This window comes from Petromyzon marinus, chromosome 12, assembly GCF_048934315.1.
Source record: "Petromyzon marinus isolate PM22_M1 ecotype Great Lakes invasive population chromosome 12, UKy_Petmar_22M1.pri1.0, whole genome shotgun sequence".
Classification (NCBI taxonomy): Eukaryota; Metazoa; Chordata; class Hyperoartia; order Petromyzontiformes; family Petromyzontidae; genus Petromyzon; species Petromyzon marinus.
Genome location: NC_133678.1, coordinates 7517807 through 7538436, shown reverse-complemented (window position 1 = coordinate 7538436; position 20630 = coordinate 7517807). Strand labels below are relative to the sequence as shown.

General features: G+C 44.8%; 1 protein-coding gene across 9 annotated transcripts in view; it reads right to left on the bottom strand.

The window, feature by feature from the left end:
- LOC116941609 (receptor-type tyrosine-protein phosphatase kappa-like) overlaps positions 1–12773 on the bottom strand; it is a 135322-nt gene extending 122549 nt beyond the window's left edge. For all 9 annotated transcript variants that reach the window (XM_032952820.2, XM_032952824.2, XM_032952822.2 and 6 more), the window contains exon 1: positions 12252–12773. In XM_032952820.2, coding sequence (XP_032808711.2) covers positions 12252–12327 — 76 coding nt within the window. In that variant the 5' untranslated portion in view covers positions 12328–12773. The remainder of the gene's footprint in view (positions 1–12251) is intronic.
- Positions 12774–20630: the final 7857 nt, after the last annotated feature.

Genomic DNA, 20630 nt, shown 5'->3' with positions numbered 1-20630 from the left:
TGCTGAACGAAGGGTCTCCGCTTGAAGATATTTTACTGACTCTTTCGCATTGGCAAGATGTCTCGGAAGACTGTTTACTCTTTCATTTACCAGGTAAGGGCCGCTGAACTATATAGATATTTTTCACAAGTGACCTGGCCACAAATTATAGCTCATCGAAGTGGCTTACGTGGACATTTATAGAAGCCAAATACTCTAAACACATATTTATAAATTTAGAGGGTAAAAGCCGAGGACACGGAGAAAAAACCCACGTGACTGCAGGGAAGAGAGAACATGCAAACTCCAAATAAACAGACGCCAGGATCGGGATCAAACCTACGACCTCCTGTATACAAGGCGAGGTCATTAACATCTCGTCACTGTGTGGTCGTACCACACTTTCTCTAACTTGCGACCTGCCTGTCATTGACTGTGGTGCAGCCATTTACTGCCGGGTGGACAGAGGTTCAGGGATTTGGTCAACTTGCAGCAATGTTTCAACTGTCACGACGGGAGGTCGAATTGAAAAGTTTTAGTGTGGTCATGATTACACTGTGGCGGCATCCTTAGTGTACACATGTATTGCGTCTAAAACCCTGGATTGGAAACACATTTGCTTATAGCCCTGAATACAACTTCATATCGTTTCGAGCATTCACGAAATCTGCTGTTGCTTTACTGCCATTGTACGGAATGCCAGCAAGTTCTTTCACACGGTACTCGAAAGTAAAAAAAAAGTGCTTTTGGATCCCAACTGCCCAACCTGTCTGCCCACTCAACCAGAAGACCCTGTTGAGCCTGGTAAAAGGAGCTCTCTTTATTTAGGTCAGCCACACACGAGAATGGCTCTTGGCCCAAGTAAACATTCCAGCTACCTGTTTAACAGGCACGCAAGGTGGTGATGGTGATGTGGTGGTGGGGGGGGGCTGTGTAACACAACATCAGGGGGCATGGGAATTTTTTCAATCCAGTAAATCTCCTTTTCACAGGTAAACCAAAGGCACTTCAATTGGCACTTTGCGGTGTTCACAAACACACAAAAGAGGGTTCCCAGTAGCAGCAGCAGAAATTCACATGATTAGTTTTCCGAGGAAACTCAAAGAAACTATAGATGTGTATCGAATGATTTAGCTGATGCACAAGACTGAAACCATTGAGTGTTGTGCAAAGTGACGCATGCTGATTTTTGGATACAATTATTTAATGGCAGTAATTGAAATTGCTAATTTTTCTTATCTCCGCCATCTAAAGTTTACCTCTCCCCCCCTCCGCCCCTTTTATATTGTTAGTAAAAAAATTCTTCAGCTCTAGCAAAGGCTGCCAAAAAACCACAATAAGCCACAATGTCAGTCCAGCCAGCCATGAAATTGCCACCTCCAGAGAAGGAAGGGAAAGAGAGATACCAGCTGCCGCGCACAGAAGTCGTCTCCTCTAAACTCCTCGGTCAATTCACAGTGACCCCGTTTTCATGCCAGTTTTCTCTCTTCAAATCGCAAATGATTATGGCTTTTTGGCTGTTTTTAACACCTCTCACCTGTGACCCGCACCCTCCACTCCCTCCCCCCCCCCCAACATTTACAAAGAAATTAATTAAAAGTTCTGAAGCGAAAACTTGTAATATGTGCACGCAGAATGAGAGTTGGGTTCTTTTCCAGCGCTGTGAGATTCTGGCCACGGGGTCCTTCATGAATGAGGTGCATCGGAACATTGCTGTGGCATTACAGTGCATACGCTTTGGTGTATCAGAATACAGCGAGCACCTCGCACCAACATATGCTCGCAATCATCTGCGCAGGTTATATTACTTGTCATCAGCTTGCTGGCACCACAAAAAAAGGCACTCAGACACCAGTATCCCCACACTCAGTCTGGCAGCAGATGTCTAATGTAACACTCACTCAAGCTGAGCCTCCACAAAGTAAACCTGCCCTGTGTGCTATTCCACAAATGGAAGTGAAAAGAGTAAAACAATCACGCTCTGACTCTTGTTTAAATGTAGATGTATACACGCAATGTTCTGGGAGGAATCGTACGCTTTTTGCACGAGTAGATTACTATAGACGGAATATGTGGATTACAGCAAATGGTGCGTAGAACACATTCAACGGGAGCTAAATTTAGCAAATACAGAAGGAAATTAAAAACCATTTGCATGTTGCATTCAAGATTAAAATGCATGCCACACACACACTGGATGTAGACAATAATGTGAAGCAATTAATATGCATGGTGATTGATTTCAGGAAGACAATCCATGATAAATTATATTTTGGAGTAAATTTAAATTATAATTGAATGACGTCCCCACATACATTTCAGTCATACAGGTTGCTTGACCAAACTTCAACAAGCTGGTCAATTCGGGTTTGGGAAAAATGGTTTGAGTACCAATTTCAGACAATACTTGAAACCAGTGGTAGCCGTGGCTGGGAATGGAACTCAGATTGCTGAATTCAAAGTTGTGGGCACTAACCCATGTCCCACCACTCCAACCCAACCCACAACCAACAGCTATAACAAATTGAATAAAATAAAATAAAGAAAATAGGAAAACACATTTGAATGTTCTAAAAATATTCTTAAAATACGCTCGATTAAATTTGTGATTTTAGCACTATGCTATATTGCCAAATATATAAGCTTCCAGTTTTGTTTCATGGGAAGCTAAGCTCCCCAATTGTGCAGACAAAGAATGGACCACCTTCGGAGGTAGTGTCTAAAATTCTTACCGAGGCTCATCATAAAAGAACAGCTGGCACACTTGTGAAGGCATTATCGCAGAGGGACATGGCCAATGTGTGGGCAAAAATTGGTCTCTGCGGGAAATAATGTGGCCTATCGGGAGGCAACGTCACATCATCCAGTGATGTCAAAATGTGTGTGTGGGCAGTTTGCTAAACTTGGCCCTGCATACAGTCGTGAAGAGTGTTCAGCTTGGTGATAGCGGCTGCAGATGGCTTTGGCACTCTATTTATTTAATAACTTTGTATGCTGGATGAAAAAAAAAACGATTTCACAATAGCTGATTATTTTGGTAGCAAGCCTAAGAACTAAAAGGCCTACAACGTTGTACTCATAATGAAACTAAATGCAGAACAGATGCGCAAGCTCACAGGTGCACATCACATCACGCGGCACAATGTGGAAATCCTGGCGAAAGGCACATTTTCGACGCGTTTGCAAGGAAACAATAGGATGCAAAATTAACAGCGGAGTGCACAGGTGCGTACATTCACAGTCTTTAACACCGCAGTTTGTGTGGCGCTAAGTGAAGTGTAGAGCCACAAAGTGCACGAAATCACCTATCTGTCAAAGCAGCGAATTATACATGGCGGTAGTGGACAATTAAACGAAACAATTATTGCGCCATTGCATTTCAACTTGTCAGCAGATTGTACTTGACGAGGAATGTACAATATGTGCATCCCGATGACTTTCTGCTGTGATTGAGCTCACACAGCAAGGGAGGGGTGGTGGCTATGCAGAACAGCCCGATCACATTTAAAGGGCTTGGACAGCGATCGGCTGGAACACAAAACTGATGCTTAGTGTAGCAACCCAATGTGCCATAAATCCCTTAACATCCGTAAATGGAGGTCAGCTGTGTCACAGCATGAAATCTTGCGAAGTAACATAAGTCAAAGAGACCAATAACTGCCATCTCTAAATCCTTCTACTCCCGCAGCAATGTTATAAAATGCCAAATTGCTCCGTAAACCCGTCTGCCAGGTGGGTTCGGTGTGTGTGCGTGTGTGCAGCGTTAATAGAAAATAACATTTTTGCTGAAAAGGAAAGTTCCATGCCTCACAACCTAGACCGTGAACATTGCAATTGTATTCGCGTCTCCACTTATTAATTTGAGTTGTACATCTCCCAATGAGATGGAGCCGTGGAATTAGCTCTTGTACAGGGGCTGCGTGGAATGTTGCTTCGCATTAGATAAATAGTAGTGGTCGGTGGATTTGGAGAGGCCTTCATCCTGCAGCGGATTGATCACGGCCATTGGTGATTTTAGCCTAGGCGGTCACTTTACGTTCACAGAAATGAAAGTTAAGGTATTGCACCCGTTATATATGTGTGTGTAAAGGAAACCTGGAAAGTTTATCTTTGATTTACTTCGGGGTATTTTTTTCCTGTTCGGCAGACAAATTCGTTTTCTTTTATTTCTGCTCAAAGATCAATTTTAGATTTGTGTCCCAACTGGAATTTTACTTAGACCAATACCAACACTGATAAGGCATTCATTTAACAAAACAGTTGGATGCCAACTATCTTCTGAGCTCTCTGGGGAGTGACCGATCATTGCCATGAACACAAACAAAAGATAGACAAAACACAAACCTCAAAACTGTTCGACAAACAGATCAATGTACCTTAGATTAAATTTCCACCTTCAAAGAAAATGGGGACCAAATCTTTGTTTCTGTGCCACCCCGACATGCTGCTTGTATATGCTCAGGTAGCTTAAAAGTTTAATCAATCAGCAGACCAGTGGGTAAAAAAAAGACCCCGGGGAACATTGCAGGTGTCCCTTCCAGTGCAGCCTTTCACCTGAGGGTCTAAGCTTTTCTCTTTTACTTTTCCCTCTTCTTTCAGAGGCTCTCGTGGTCATTCCACCTTTACGGTTCCCTGCATCTCTTCCCGCAACGGTGCTCGGGTTAACAGGGCCCATTGGACATCACCACTCACCGTAATTTAACCATTACACTGCCTGGACACCATCCTTCCTACTCGATGCATCGCATGTTCGTATTGTCTCCTTCAACTTGAACCGTCTGTTCTCCCAGTTGCCACCCCCTATGCTCGTTCTCCATTTCTTTCAATTTGTTCTCATTCCTATTCTCTCTCGCTCTCACTGGTCTGGGGGAAGCAAAAAGACGTTTCGGTGTAAGATTGTATTGCTTTCTACCTGACATCTTACTTGCAGCATCTGGTCTCATGCAGCAAGCTACCGAGACTCAGCACTGCATGATATATATCAAATCCAGCCTTTTCATTTCATATGCAGAATGGATGATCGTTGCTACTGCATGTTTCGTGTTTCTGTCGACGTTCAACAATCCCGGCGGCCAATTATGGCGTTGTCACATTATTTTGCACGTAGAATAACTCGCGAAATGGTCAACAAACCGCTAAAAATTTTTAACAACATTTCATACATTTAATGAGAAATGGTCTCATATTTGACACTGATATAAAAAAATAAATTACAATTACTTCAATGGGTATATGAATACTGCTAACATGCCAGTATTAGCACGCAGGTATGTAGCTATTAAAACCCCTTTCACCGAGCACCAAATTCTCAAAACAAAAATGCCGTCAAAACGTTTACCCTTTTCATACGTTCCATAAAGCGGTTACACGCAACTTTCAAAGTCGGTACGCGGTAACAAGAGGTTTACAAAGATCGGCAACCTACCGCTTACTACGGTAGGGTTGGCAGGTATGCACGGGGCATAAAAATGGGTTTTTTGTAAAACACAGATTTCAAAACATGAGGATGGTGGAATCAATTTGAAGCCTGCGAAGGATTTATAATCGGTATGTAAAGCGAATTCATATTTTTGGGGTCTTTCGGTAAAGTCACGTAGATCGGCTCAAACACAAGCGGTCGTCATGATCAATCGTCATCCTCGTGACGGCGACCGCTTGTGTTGCGATCGAAACGTCGTCGTTTTTATTTTCATTTTCTTTGAACCGATCTACGTGACTTTACCGAAAGACCCAAAGAATATTGTGGAATGTGCAGTGTTGGTCAACTGCTTCTGTGCTATTCAAGTGCACGATGTTACGTGCCAACAGACAAAACGCACTGGGTCGCTGCAACGTGCAACATCGTTTCTGTAAAAAGACTGAACTGCATTGATTTTGCATGCTCCAATTTCCCAGCATAGGTATGAAGCTGCTTGCAATAATGCATCTTTTGGTCAGACTTTAATAGCCATGTGCCGTATGAATATAATTGAAAAATATATTCTGCAATCAATGCAGTAATACAGCTCAGTAAGCCATTATGTGTTATGAATGGGACCAACGGACTACCAAACTTAACATTATGTGCATTGCATCTTGTAGGTTTTTATTTTCAAATGCAATACAAAAGAGACGGAGAGGGGGGAAATATCACCAAGATTAGGCTTATAAATGTATGTATTTATTACAAACCTCCCCTTGCTATCGAGACGAGCACTAGTGTACCGTGTTCACTAAGTGCGCATTATCTCTGTTTACGCAGGAGCAGCTCGTGGACCATGCGCATCTATTGCGCCAACATCCGCAAACAGCGACAAGGTGTGCTGCTTGACCATACAGCGAACAGCCGCTGCAATTATTTATCACATAAGGAACCTGGGGGGACGTGAAGGACAAGTCCCGCCGTTGACAGAAAAGAGGGTGGCTGGGTAAGCCCGCAACACGCTCGGTGACCACGCTGGAACTGGCTGTCTGTAGCTCAACAAGATCATAAACACTCCCACTTCAGTGGCTTGCTCTGCAGTAATTTAATAGATTAGCAACAATACATCACGTTGGGGGGGGGGGGGGGGGAAGGGTGGGGGGGGAATAAATGTATTGACCAACGAAATGTATCCTTCTGTAGAGAAAAAAAACCCTCGTTATTTTCTAAAACACATTCCCGAAACAGGTAAAGGTGCAGTCCTGCTATGATTTGCTCACAGCACTGCAGTCAGAGGTCCATCCACTCGAGCCACCCAGGCCTGCTCTTCCATGCTGGGAAGATGCCTTAGAAGAGAAACAGGTATACATGTTTATCAAATTAATAGCAGAGGCCTGTTAATACATGTCTAATTTTAACTAAATAGTCACTCCCTTGAAATAGAGACGTATCGTCTCTCAATGAGCTACCACCTCGTTCTGTATGTCTGTCTGTTTCAAATGAAATGAGAATGCTCCATTATACGGCTCATTCCCGTGTCAGTTTTTACCAGTGTGATTTTTTTTCATAGTGACAATTTAAATAATTTCTCACGGACACACCGAGATTCAGAGCTAGTTCTGAATGCCCCCGCATCTTTTTACGGGAGCTTTGCGTGAAATGTATTGCACCATTCATAAAGAGGATGGTCACTAAATCTTCAATTTCAATTAAAACTATTTGCTAAAAAAAATGTTTCTCAGTGCTCAGGGCACTGCATGCTAAGCACACATTGATCTTGCAATTACTACAAAGGCAAACAGGCAGACTGCCTGAAATGCTCTCTGCCAATAAATGTAAAGCTACTGATTGTACAACATACTATCTGACTACGATGTAAATGTGCAACGATGTAATTGCTCATCCTGCATTTTGTTTTTGCAAGCAGGCATAACGTAAGTTAAGTTCTTGCACATCTAAAATAATATAACTAATTGAGACTGTGGCTATTGATTTCAGGAACATGAAAACAAATATTGATGAAATGAATAAATAATGAATGGAAAGCAAGGCTATTTTAATTAACAAATAATTTAGATCTTCTGCATTATTGTATGGCCCCATTATAATAGGTCCATTGAAATCGTGGCCGGTGGCAATATGAATGCAGCCTTCAAAGAAAATCAATTTTACAGAACGTTGTAAATGTATCCATTACATCATATTTTGAAAGAGACAACATAATCAACTGCCTCAAATTGCTGGCATTTAAAACAAAATAATTGATAGTTATTCCATTAAGATCGCTGCCTCTGGCCATTTCCCAAGAACATAAGCAGCATACTGAGAAGGCATGCAACACATGAATGCACTAGGGCAGTTTGTGTGTGTGTGGGGGGGGGAGAGAGAGGACTGCAGGAGGAGAGGAAAGCTGGGCACCCACAAAGGGACTGGGGTTAAATTGAAGGGCACTGCCACTGCGAGATGAACCGGTCTGAATATGCCCAGTGAAAAGCAGTACACCTTGCTATCACAAGGGTTTTTATTTATTTTAGGCCGGGTATGCAACAACAGTTACATTTTAATACTGCCAATGTAACAGGGGGTTGGCGCACCCATTGCACGAGGGTGAATCTCCCACTAGGTATGCATCGCAGTTTAAATATTTTACACTAATGAGGAAAATTACGGCAGAAGTTTGAACAAAGCCACGCCGTTCTATAATTAGAATGACAGACGTACCTTTCAATAGTGCTCACGAGCAACCACATGGGACGTGGTTTGTTGATACGAATGCTGTGTACATTTGGAGTGCAGTATCTGCTCGGGGGAATAACAATTGGATGTCTAACACAGAGTCTGCATGTTTAGGATACGTGTCTAATTATAGATTGAAAACAAAATCAACCAAAAACCACACAAATATCCCCCTATAGCCTTTGGGGAGCGGTAGTGCAGCGGTTTTAACACGCTGCGCTACGAACCTAGCCACCCGGGTTCGATTCCCGCTCAGCGGCCAACACCACAGTGACGATTATCTGAACCGGTCCTGGGCCTCCCGTAGGTCGACTCAGCCTCAAATTAGTATTTGGTGTGATGTGTAAACATCGCCACTGGGAAGACAAAGGCGGCCAGGCGTGGTGTTGGCCACCCACCCCCTCGTGTGCAGTGCCGGCCTTAATAGGTGCTAGCTAACAACACAACAACAACAGCAACCGCCATTCGCCACTAAGTGGCGGTGACGTCACCACGACGCTTGTGCCAGGCCACGTGCACCTTGAGGCCACTGGTTATAAGCTAACAGCACACACACACACATCTCCACCCTCATCCTTCCTAGTACAGGAGCGGCGTTTGTTACATTTATTTAATAATTTAGAATTGAATGTCTTCTCATCGGCATGCATCTTAAGAAATGCAAAAGCTGCTAAATTCAACAATAGCACCAATGGCAACGGCTGTGACGAGACTATTTACCCTCCGTACTCTCGCGCAGATCGATGTTGTGCAAGTACTGCTTTAAAATTGCAAACATTTTCCTCACGGCATTCAGTTATATAATAATAAGTCTGATCTTGATTTGAAGTTCTTCGTGACTGCAGGAATCCATACTCTTTGGTTCTTTCGGTAAAGTTACGTAGGTACAATATGGTAATGCACTGGACCAGTGTTCAGGATAGTGTGAGGAACACTGATGAGGTTTAACGGGGTTTTTTTTTGAAGATCTTCTTTTAAGAGTATATTACTTTTGTTTGTCTCATCTTGACTGCGATTTTTAAACATGTTATCGATAGTTTCAATGTTAGGTTAGAAACACTTCGTGAAACGTGGTGGGCTAAGCTGTGCCCAATCCTGGCCAGCTGGCTAAAACAAACTTTATAAACTCACTAAATGGGAGCAAGTGCAAACTTTTTAGACAGCTGCAGACTGCACAAATCAAGGTAACAACAACACGACTTGTCATCTGAAGAGTGCGGTGGAGACCACCCTGTTACATGATGCACATCACTACCGGACATCTGTGAAAACTACTGGACATCCGTGAAAAAAAAGCTTCGTGTTTTCATCAAATTCCTCCCGGTCTAAATCAAGATTCTGACTCGGTCAGGAAGTTCACAATAAACACGCTCTCGCAGTGTCGCGGCAGCTTTTTTTTTTCGCCACGGCAACACAATCACTTTCTTTTTAAACCATTATATCACGCAAGCGGCTTTACGTGGGCTAATGCCAGCATCGCCAATGCGCCACGAGCGTTGACATCACCACCATCGCTTGCTCACGGCAGCGTGTGAGCAAGCGAGGGATTAAAGGGCACCACATTGTGCTCAAATGTTGACGCATGCCTACACAGATAATTGGTTTGATTACGTGTATCTTTGGGTTTTTATTTAACGTCAGTTTTGTTCTTCGTCAATGAATGTGCATCAAATTTTGGTCTGGAGCCATTTAACTGCTTGGCGATCGTTGACGTATTCAGGTCATCATGGCTTCAAATGTCAATAGATCCCTATTGTACAGGTACAATGCCAGATATAATGTAATGGACACTGCTTAACAAACAATAATTAGCTTTAAAGGCCTGAGATCAGTATCACTTTGTTTACCCGCTCATGTCACCCTTTGGCCATACACAGTTTGCAAGACAGTACGAGTTTCAGTGAGAAGGTGCAATGATTCAGTAATTTATGCTAAACATTCTCCAGAGCGTAGATAGAACCCTGCTATGATTAACGATTTTTATATTAAAAACTCGTGAGCTGTCCCACAAATTACTCCACAAGCCTAATGAACTCAGACCACATAAATGTATACAGTACATCCAAACATATAACGTAATCACTATCATTAAAATTGTAACACCTAACCCTGAACCTCAATGGCCCCAAATGCTTGCAAGCTATTAACCAATAACCCAGACCCCAATCAGAGCCCCTTTCCTGCAATCCTTAACATCTAGAGCCTTGGGAGCCACCCCTAAGCAGAAGACACTAATGGATGGGTACTTCCATGCAGAATATACGCAGTAATGTCAACAGCTATTACAAACGGATAAAGACGCGTATACACTTGGCGAGGGATGGTTTAGACAATGTTGTGACTTTTTAGACGAGGAACAAGCTTGACATAGTGAGCACGGCATGTAGAATATTGCAAAAACGGGTTATAAAAGTGCGCGTGCAAATGTGAGCAAAATAAACCCCTACACTCTTGGCTTTGCGTTACAAAAAAAATCTACAACGCTAAATTACTATTACTCTCAAACAAATTCAATTCAAGAAAGTTCAGAGAGCGAAGGAAAAAATACGTTTTAAATAGAGCTTGCAACACTCTGTAGCCACACGCCTTCAACAAATAATCTGGCATGTGATGGAATTTCATTTAGAGGGGAGAGTGAGAGTACTTTAAACGCCTGATGGCAATAGACATAATAGCTGCGTCAACTCGATGTCCACCAATATTCGTAATGTGTCTCTCGCAAGCCCTTTTGTGCTGTTGGCAGGCAAGCGCACTGCAAGCATTTCGGCATCCATTTCAAAACGGCCGCATTAACGGGCTAATAATGTTACCCAATGCATCCGAATTAGTCTGAATTAAATCCCATCAGGATGGTAACCACGGCAAGCTCTCTGCAACCATAATGTTTGTTTACTCTTTCATTATTTGGCACAATTTCTGAACTTTTAAGGAGGGAGGGACGGATTGGCGGGGGTGTGGAGGAAGACACAAGTTTGGGTCTCTGCCCACGTGGGTGCGAGAGTGTATGTGTCTCTCTTTCTCTCCTTCCTTTTCTCTCAACAATAACCGCTCTGTATTTAGACGCCCGCAGTTGCTCATAAAAGAAGATTTCCAACCGATGTTATCTTGGGCGCAACAAAAGAAAGGCTGTTCATAAATAGACGACGCGAGGCTCTGTGGTTAGCAGTGCCAAGCACCCTCCTCTCTCCAACGTTGCCTGCTCGTGGTCCGGGTGCATGAGTAATCTCACAAATCTTAAATCCACCGGAGGGTTGACATTCTTTGGTGGTCTCTGGCCCTCGACCAAAGCATCCATACCGAACGTACGTTACTCCCTCGGCAGTCCCAAATCCCGACCATTTAAATATGTTAATCGGCGCGGCCACAAAAGACACGGGGAGCCTCGATACAAAACACCATTGTCATTTAAAAAGCGAAGACTGGATAAATGAATCACTCCGGATAGCCACTCGCTGCGCATTTGCATCACAATTTGCAACAAACCACTTCCGTGGTGAATGATAAGGGGACCGGGTTGCGAATGATCCACTGAAAAGCAAACACATGCTTTCGCGTTGAGCCGGAGCGCTGTTCAAACAGCGCAAGTTTGCCTCTGCCAGGGCTCCTCTCCTCCGGGAAAGTTTACGCGCTCCATAAATCACGTGCCTCCCAACCAAACAACAAGAGCGCTTATGAACGGTATAAATGGCACACATTAGCCAGCGTAGCGTGGGAACCACATCGCGGGAATAAGGTAACAAAAACAACAAAAAAAACAACTCGCATTCGGAACGTCTCCCGTCATCCGTGCGTGGCCGTTGGGCACAGCTGAAGGAGCCCAGACTCAGCTGCAGAGCGTTTGGGGCACACTCTTTTACCGTCTCCCTACACACCCCGGAACTCGCGCCAGGAGTGGGGGGGGGGGGAAGTTTGAACTTTACTGCCTAATCATTCAACGCACGTGCATATATATACACGCACATACAAACATATGGACTATACACTGACTCGCTCATCCGATATGCCTCCGCAGAAACGCGCGCACGCGTGCGTGAGCACTCCAGCCGGTGGTGCGCACACGATCCCTACCCTTCAGCGCAAAGCACACGCACATGCGTAAACACTAACAACAACACAAATATGCGTCGCAACTCACCGGTAAACTCCATCGCGGCGGCAGCGTGCGCAGCCAGGGCGAGCAGGACGAGAGCGGACATCCTGACGGGGTCCATACGCAACGCTTGCTCGCTCGCCTCTCGCGTATTTAACTCCCAAGTTGGAGAGGGGGGCCCCCGCGAGTACCGAGAACAACTCTCGGCGCCGTGCTTTTGAGGCTCTCGGTCTCCCTCGGGTTGCGCCACGCTTTGTCCCCGAGCGCAGCGGCCACGGGACAGCGGGCGAGCCCACGGGACTCACTCCTCCCTCGCTCCCTCGCTCCCTTCCTCCTCCGCCGCTGCGCTCGCAACGCGCCCTTACAGATTCCCTTCTTCAAAGGGAATCGCGCCTTGGGTTGTTTGCGCGCATGGCGCGCTCCTGGTGCGCGAGCGGCTCGGATGGTCGGTGGTGGCGGTGGATGAGGAGGAGGAGGAAGAGGCTCGCATTACAGCACAACGAGCCGGGGTTGCGTTTGGCTTCGCGCGCGCACGCACGGCAGTAGCACCCCTCCCTCCCCCTTTTCCTCCCCCCCACCAAATCAGGCCCCCAATCCCTCCTCCTCCTCCCCCCCACCAAATCAGGCCCCCAATCCCTCCTCACCCTACCTCCTGCCCCCCCCCTTCCCACCCTAGCCAGCCTTCGTTGAGATCTCTCTGTAGTTGGCAGGACGTCACAACAATCCCGCCTCCCCCACCCGCACTCAACCCTTCGCCCATCCGTACTCCGGTCCTCGCGGAAGGAGCCGACTGCCCACCCCCCACCCCTAGCGCATCGATGTCCACGGAGGGTTTCAAAGCAGCGCTGACGCCTTATTCCTCCTCGGCGTGCACATTCTTCACGAGTTGAACAAATAAAACGTGACCTTGGAGGTGGTGGTGGCGGTGGAGTGGGAAGTCTCCCTCGGGATGGTCTCCGGATTTGGAGCAAGTGCTCTGGGTATTTATGCCCTGGCAAGGCAACCCCCCCCCTCCCTCCCTGATTGATGGTTGCATTGATTAATTGACGTAACGCATTTACGCGCAAGTAAACGCGGATGAAGTCCCCTTGCAGTCCTTGCGCGCCGCTGTGCCATGCGCACTGCAGGAGTGTGGTGGTGCCAGTGGGTGACTCCAACTCGGGACTGCGAGCTCCTCTGACCGCCACGTACCGAAGGCCACTCGGGATAAACTTGACCAAAACTGAATAAAGTCGCAATAAGCAGTGAATCCTGCATTACTTAACGAGTTGTTTTTTTGTGTGTACAAGCCAAGTTCCGTTGGAATTAATTCACAACTGAGGGATAATGATCATCATCATTTATGCGTTCGGTCACGACGACGCTCGAATCTATTTCCAGTGTTGTCGAGGCCTTTAGCTGAGAGCTCTAGGACGCATCGCAGCGCAATGATTGTCATCATTGCGCAATGATTGTTATCATTGTGTTAGAAATCTACCAAACAGATTATAAAAACGCAGCGTTGGCGGATGCGTGCAAAGTTTCGCCGCTCATACGAATTGACCACTTTGTCGGGGGGGGGAAGGGGAGGGAGGGGTGGCAAAATGGTTAGCTCATTGTGCTATGAAACCAGGGACATCAGTTTTATTGCCGGCCTAGCATGGGTTGCTAATTGTATTTAAACTAGTCCGCCGCGCACCCATCTCATGCCTTCATCAACTAAGCACCATTAAGTACAACTCCCAATGATCGACATGGCATCGGGCGGTCTTCATCCAGAATTGACTGAAGTTGTAAATTATGTATTATTTATACAGTATATGGACGTCTGTATGTACGTTCTTACACTATTTTACATGGATTAGTATGGGAAACCTCAAGCAGTCAGCGCTGTAACAGACAACATGCGATTCTAAATTAATCCAAAATGGTTTGTGTTCAGCCTACATGTCGCAATCTTAAAATGGAAGACCAACATTAACCCGATCGCTGTCTCTAATTGCATTCACGAACCAAAATTAGTTACGATAAAATAGCTATATATGTATGCATCATGTACCTTATAGTGTTGTAAAAAAAAGTATAGAGATACAAGCACATACAGTTCTCGACTTACGGACGAGTTAGAGATTCCTGAGAGCCATTCGTAAGTCGACTTGTTCGCATCTCGGAACTCGATATGTTATTGTACGTAGGTCAGTGTTATGGAATGTGTTATGGTTAAAAAAATGGATGCATTGTCAGAATCATAACGAAGAAATATTGTACATTTGTATATAATACTGTAATAATACTATCTAGTGAGTAAAACATACAATAAAGCAACAGAAAAATAAAACAAATATGTTTTACTTTCACTAACCTTAAGTCAAACGGGTCATTGTGCATTAAGAGGGATGCCCATCCCGCAGAGGATCTCCGCCCCGAACAAAATAGTCCCGTGGTCTTGTTCATAAGTACGACCGAATTTTCGCAAGTCGAATGTTAACAAATAATAAAACGTTATGGCAGTTAATTCATAAGTTTGGGACTGCCTTATTGTATACTGCTATCTTCCCCGGTGGCTCTTGTAGAGCGAGTAGCGTGCGGTTGGTAGGTTGCAAGTTCAAATCCTGACTGGGGGTTGACTCAACTCATCATCCCTCTGGGGTCATAACATGATTACCACGCTGTGGAAGGTCACCAGTTTCCCTCCTGGATAGAATCAACTCTGTCATAATAATGTGGAATTTCTACCTATGGCTCCGGGGTGTAAAGAGGAGATGACGTACCTCAATGCTTATTTTAGCAAGAAATCACTCTGACCGTTTTACTCCAGTTGGTTCAAAATACTTGTGTATTTGAGGGACATTAACTGAAATGAGTGTCTGCACCGTGGGTGTAGAAAGAGGATGCCATCTGGATGTGACTGTTTCTTTTTAAAATACACAGACTCTCATGAGCGAATCAAACCCCGTTGAACTTGAAGGAGTGGCAGCCAAAAGAGAAAACGCACCCAAGGGTACAATCAGTGCGGAGATGAAGCAGGGAGTGCCGTTGCATTGGAGGAGTGAGATTGAGTGTCGCATCGCTAGGACCGCGAGGGATTGCAACTGAATAGGGAAGCCTTCATCCAGCAGTGGATATACTATGGCTGCTGCAGATGACGATGATGGCAACGCAATGAATGACTGTTTGCTCCGTATTTGTCAGCATACCATTCCTTTTCGTCACGTGCTTGCGATTCAGATGTTCTGAACAATTACTCCAAATTGTGTTCATTCCCCCCCCCCCCCCCCCCATTAAAAGACACTAACAGGCTCTTGTTTGAAAATCTATAAGGAATGATTGACAGCTTGAAATGTTAAAGTGTTTCAAATAAGTGTCACCTGCACTGTCAAGTGGCAAAGCCCCTTCACTGCCTAAAGCCCCGCTCTCAGGACAATCTCAAAGGGAGATAAATGTTCAAGTACAGTGAGGTCCCTGAACATCAATTGACCATTGCTGCCCTCCCTCCATCCTGAAGAAATTAAGTGATGTCTTGACCACTAATGACAAAGTGCAATCTCCCCTTTGTCTCTCGAATGTCAACGAAACACACCTGGCACCTGATAAGATATTCACAACAGATGTGCTGCAATTAGCGAGAGTGCACCCAAAGTGTAGGGATTTGTCAATAGAGCGCTGGATAGAAATTATGCTCTTTTTCCCTTACCCGTTCTGCCCCTTCTTCCCTTGCTATCTTTCAGTTTTCACCCTATTGCCAGCCAGGTCTGCCTTTGGACCAAAGAATGACTTGCAATGACTGTGTGGGAGAGTATTACCGAGCACGTCCTGCAGAGAGTAATTGCCATGAAGTTGCCAGAGTCGCTACATTATTCAAGAAATTATAACGGGAGGTCCTAAATTGCACCGTGCTTTACTCAACGCCACAACCTCCTTTCTCTATGGTACAGCAAGTACTGTAATTGCCATTAAAAGGATGTTGACGAGCTCTGTTGTTGTCGGGATTGTCGATATTAAGGCGCAATGTATAGTGACATTCGTCCCAGTTTCACTCTTTGAGGAATTCAGCAAGAACAAAGAACCACAGAAGGCCCCACAAATAGCAGCACAGAGAAAGTTAGTGTTATTGGCTGGGTGATATAGAGGATGAGGAGGAGTAGTAGTAGTAGCAGCTTCCACATCTGAGTTCGTAAACGACCGACGTTATTTTTTCTTCAGTTTTACGAAATTTGTGCTCGTTACAAACTATCTCTGACGTACTCTTTGGTTCTTTCGGTAAAGTCACGTAGGTATAAAAATCTAAATCTAAAAATATACCATGACGTTTCGATCGCAACACAAGCGGTCGTCCTCACCGCTGGATTATTTTCACTGCAGCATTATTTTATCCGCCTGAGGACGACCGCTTGTGTTCCGACCGAAACGTCGTGATATGTTATATTTTGTTTTACTTTTATACCTACGTGACTTTACCAAAATAACCAAAGAGTATGGATTCCTGCAGTCACGAAAGCTTCAAATCAAGATTGTCTCCGACGTATCGACAACACATTTTTTTTTACACATTTTTGTCCCACACATTCCAATGCTTGCGGTCGCATTGAACGTTGGCGTTTGTGGTGGCGAATAATCTACTTCCAAATTGAAAACTATGGTGTGCCGTAGACACGATGATGGATTGAATGCGATTTGTGGCACGATCCTTTGTGGAGAAAGTTCCACAATGATGGCCAAAAAACAAAACAAATATCCTTAAGTAGCCACATGTGGGCAATGCGATGACTCTAAGCTGACGGCCCCCGCGGGCATAACAAGGGATGAAGAATGAGTGAGCGAACACAGTGGAAGTTTGTAGCCTTACATTTCAGCCATGGTAGGTCAAGAGGTTTTGAAAATGAGATGCAAAGGCATACAGCGCCAGCGTAATGTTATTACAATATTAACATTTAACACGATACGATTTACCAAATTGTACACGGAATGAAGTGGACAGGAGTCAGCTTAAATAACCAAAGTAAACTGTCACACACAAAAAAAATGTGGACTGTCACTTCAAACAGAAACTGAGTGTTTGTCAATGAAGTCGCATTTAACAGTAGTGAATTGCTGTTGTTTCTGTATATAAAACGTATATATACAGAACCCTTTACTTACTCTTTGGTTCTATTCGGTAAAGTCACGTAGGTAAAAATAAAATAACAAAAATCACGACGTTTCGGCCACAACACAAGTGGCCTTCATCAGGTGAAGGGACTGGACTGTCCAGAGGGCAGTGTTGGAGTGAAGACAGCCAAGCCCAGGTCGCATCCTTTAAGCTGTGTGGGCTTGCTGTCTTCAGTCCAACGCTGTCCTCTGGACAGTCCAGTCCCTTCACCTGATGAAGGCCACTTGTGTTGTGGCCGAAACGTCGTGATTTTTGTTATTTATTTTTACCTACGTGACTTTACCGAATAGAACCAAAGAGTATGGATCCTTGCAGTCACGAAAGCTTCAAATCTAGAACCCTTTACTTATCCATGAAAGCCTAACTGAGTCTCCAGACTGGAAATGCAAAGTACTAATTTTTCAAGACGGCTATGTAATGGCACATTTGGCCAGTTACATTTTCATGGAGTGTTTTTTGAAACTGGAATATCCAAAGGGGGGGGGGACCCCCATGCGTATGAGGAGAAAACGTTACGAGGTTAATGGAGATGGGCTCACAAGTCCACTTGCTGTGCTGCCATCCCTTGGTCACATTACGTCCCAGTGGTGCTGTGGAGTTGAATAAATCGACTTTGTCCACCAGAATCTCGCCTCCGAAGTGCTGGATCGGCATTACCATACTCCCAGCCTTTTGCACTATCACAAAAAGTACGCAGTTCCATTTTGACTTTAAAATAAATATAAATTAGAATTGTGCTTCAGTGAGCACACTTCTGCCTGAAACTTTAGGCCATTGCCATATTAATAGATTTTTGGCCTTATTTTGAGATTAAAAGCTTTATGTATTGAGGTGCATTTAATCATGATTATAATAATAATAATATGTTCACAATTAAAAGAGTTTTACTGATCTTTACAATTTTTTTTGCAATTTGAGCACAAAAGCCCTGACAAATTCCAATTAATTAGTTCCAGTGTAATAATTAATTACACCAACCCCCCCCCCCTCCCCCCTCCCCAGCCAGCGTAATATAATTGACATTGCATAGTAAAACTTTTCTCGAGCCATCACCACATTAATCTAGCTTGAATAAGATGACGCACACCCTAAATACACGTAAGTGCCGCAATGAAAGATTTGCCCATTTCCGGGGCATCTCCGCGCCTTCACATGCACACGTGTCCTCAGAGCAACCCAGGACCGTCAGTATTTTTATGACTCTTTTTCTTTTCCCCGCCGCATTAGCGTCGTGCGCGTCGTGCCGCCGTTTTGGTACCGCGTCATTAAATTCAAATATATCGTCACGTTGACAAGAGGAGCCTGCGATTTCAACAGCATCCAGAATGCGAGAGGCATCTCGTCTCTTTCGAGGTTTCCGCCCCCCCAACCGCTGAAGTTGTCGGTTGCCCTATCGAGATTTCACGATTCATTTAGAGCTTCAGCGAGATGCCCGCAAATGTTTAAGAGAGGTCCATCTTCCTCTCGAAAAAAATGAATGTCGATCTGGGCGACACAATGCGGACGGCACGACGCACGTGAGGCTGCCAGTCACACACCGTGACAGATGCGTCTTTCTCTGCGCAAAGCAGAGCGCTACGAGAGCAAATCAAATTCCGCAAGTGTACTATATATTGCTGATATGCGCCATGCGTCCCATTAGATCGCAGAAATTAAATCACGTGCCTTCGATTTTGTTGAGCCCGCAGACGTGGCCACAGCTATATGGTTCTGCGCATTCTTGTTATTATTTTGTGCGCGTGATAGATATATTTTTAAAGCACCAATGGCGAATTTAAATGCGATTTTTACAAGTATCTCTATAGACACGCAACTTCCCCCACCCTCCCCCACCCCCCCTGGTCGCGTTAGCACATTAAAGTCGATTGAAGACAAAACAGTCCCGGTAAAGCGTCGCGTAACATTTAAGGTGACCGGTTGGCATTTGACACGTGCCCACTTGTGAGTGTGATGAAGCACGCTAAACTTGGCCACATAGTCTGCATTGTGTCCATGGCCATGCCTTATGCGTGCATGCCAAATATATGCACGTGGCATTGTGCCGTCCTCGGCATTAGGTTTCATCCTTTGGAGGTGGCACGCGTGTTATATTTGTTGTGTCGAGTGTGCATTTATAGCTATAAACACGTGCACGAGGCGTGACACCCCCGCATAGCACTGGTGACCGAATACAATGGTCTGGACTTGAACAAAAGATGATGCTAATAGTAATAATAAACAATGTAACATTACATTGTTTATTATGAGTGCACCTTGATGTGATATGTAAGCCTTAAACCGATTTTTTTTTATCTCGCCCATCCACAATATACTATATTTACCTATCATTGGGTTGCATAACAGCACCATTGTCTTGGATGAAAGCGACATTATTTATTGTTTACCTGTTACATGTCACGTCTTTGTTGTCTCTTTGTAAGTGTGTGGAGATTGGTAGCGTAGTGGTTGGGGCGCTGCTCCATAAAACCCCCTTTTTTTCCCCCCGAGTTCAATCCCCGGCCACGACTAAATTGGTGGTGATCATAATCTGTACCAGCCCTAGGCCTCCCCTAGATTAACAAAGCCTGAACGGAGTGCCTGGTGTGGTCATATAAACATCAGCACTGGGGAAACAAAGAAAGGTAGGCAGGCATTGTGCTGGCAACACCACCCCTGATGTGCCATGCAATTCATCACATGCGCTCCCGAACAACACTGGCCCAAATGGCTTGTGTAGGCGTTCTGGGGGGATCTTTGTGTTGGTATGTCTACATTTTATATACATATATATGGATAACTTTACCAAAGTAGTCAGATCAATACGCAACCACTTCCAGTGACTTTGGGATGAACCCTAGGCATGTACCACGCAATTTGTATCTCGAGGATGTATTCAGTGTCAAGAAAATACTTAAGTTTGGTACGTGACCATCAGCGCTTGGGAGAGAGTAGTGGTCAGGCATGCTACTGCTCACACAACCCTTGCGAGAGACACATCGGTTGGATTAGGTACTCGCTAGCAGCTATGGTTCCAACTGTATACAATATGAAGGGTTGGTTGCACACGTATAACACGGGGATCAGTGGCACAATGTCCCAGCACGCTATGCTGGAAACTGGGGGACCCCCCCCACCCTCTTGAAAACCCACGAACCCTTACCTACTTGCTTCATCAGCCCACACTGACGAACATGGTGAAGTATGGTCAAACTACATCCATAACCCGCACCGTGCGGAGGGCTATCATCCGGCAGTAGATTGACAAATGGGAGTGTTTTTTATTATTATTATTAGGGGTGCCACCTGTTCTAGTTTTC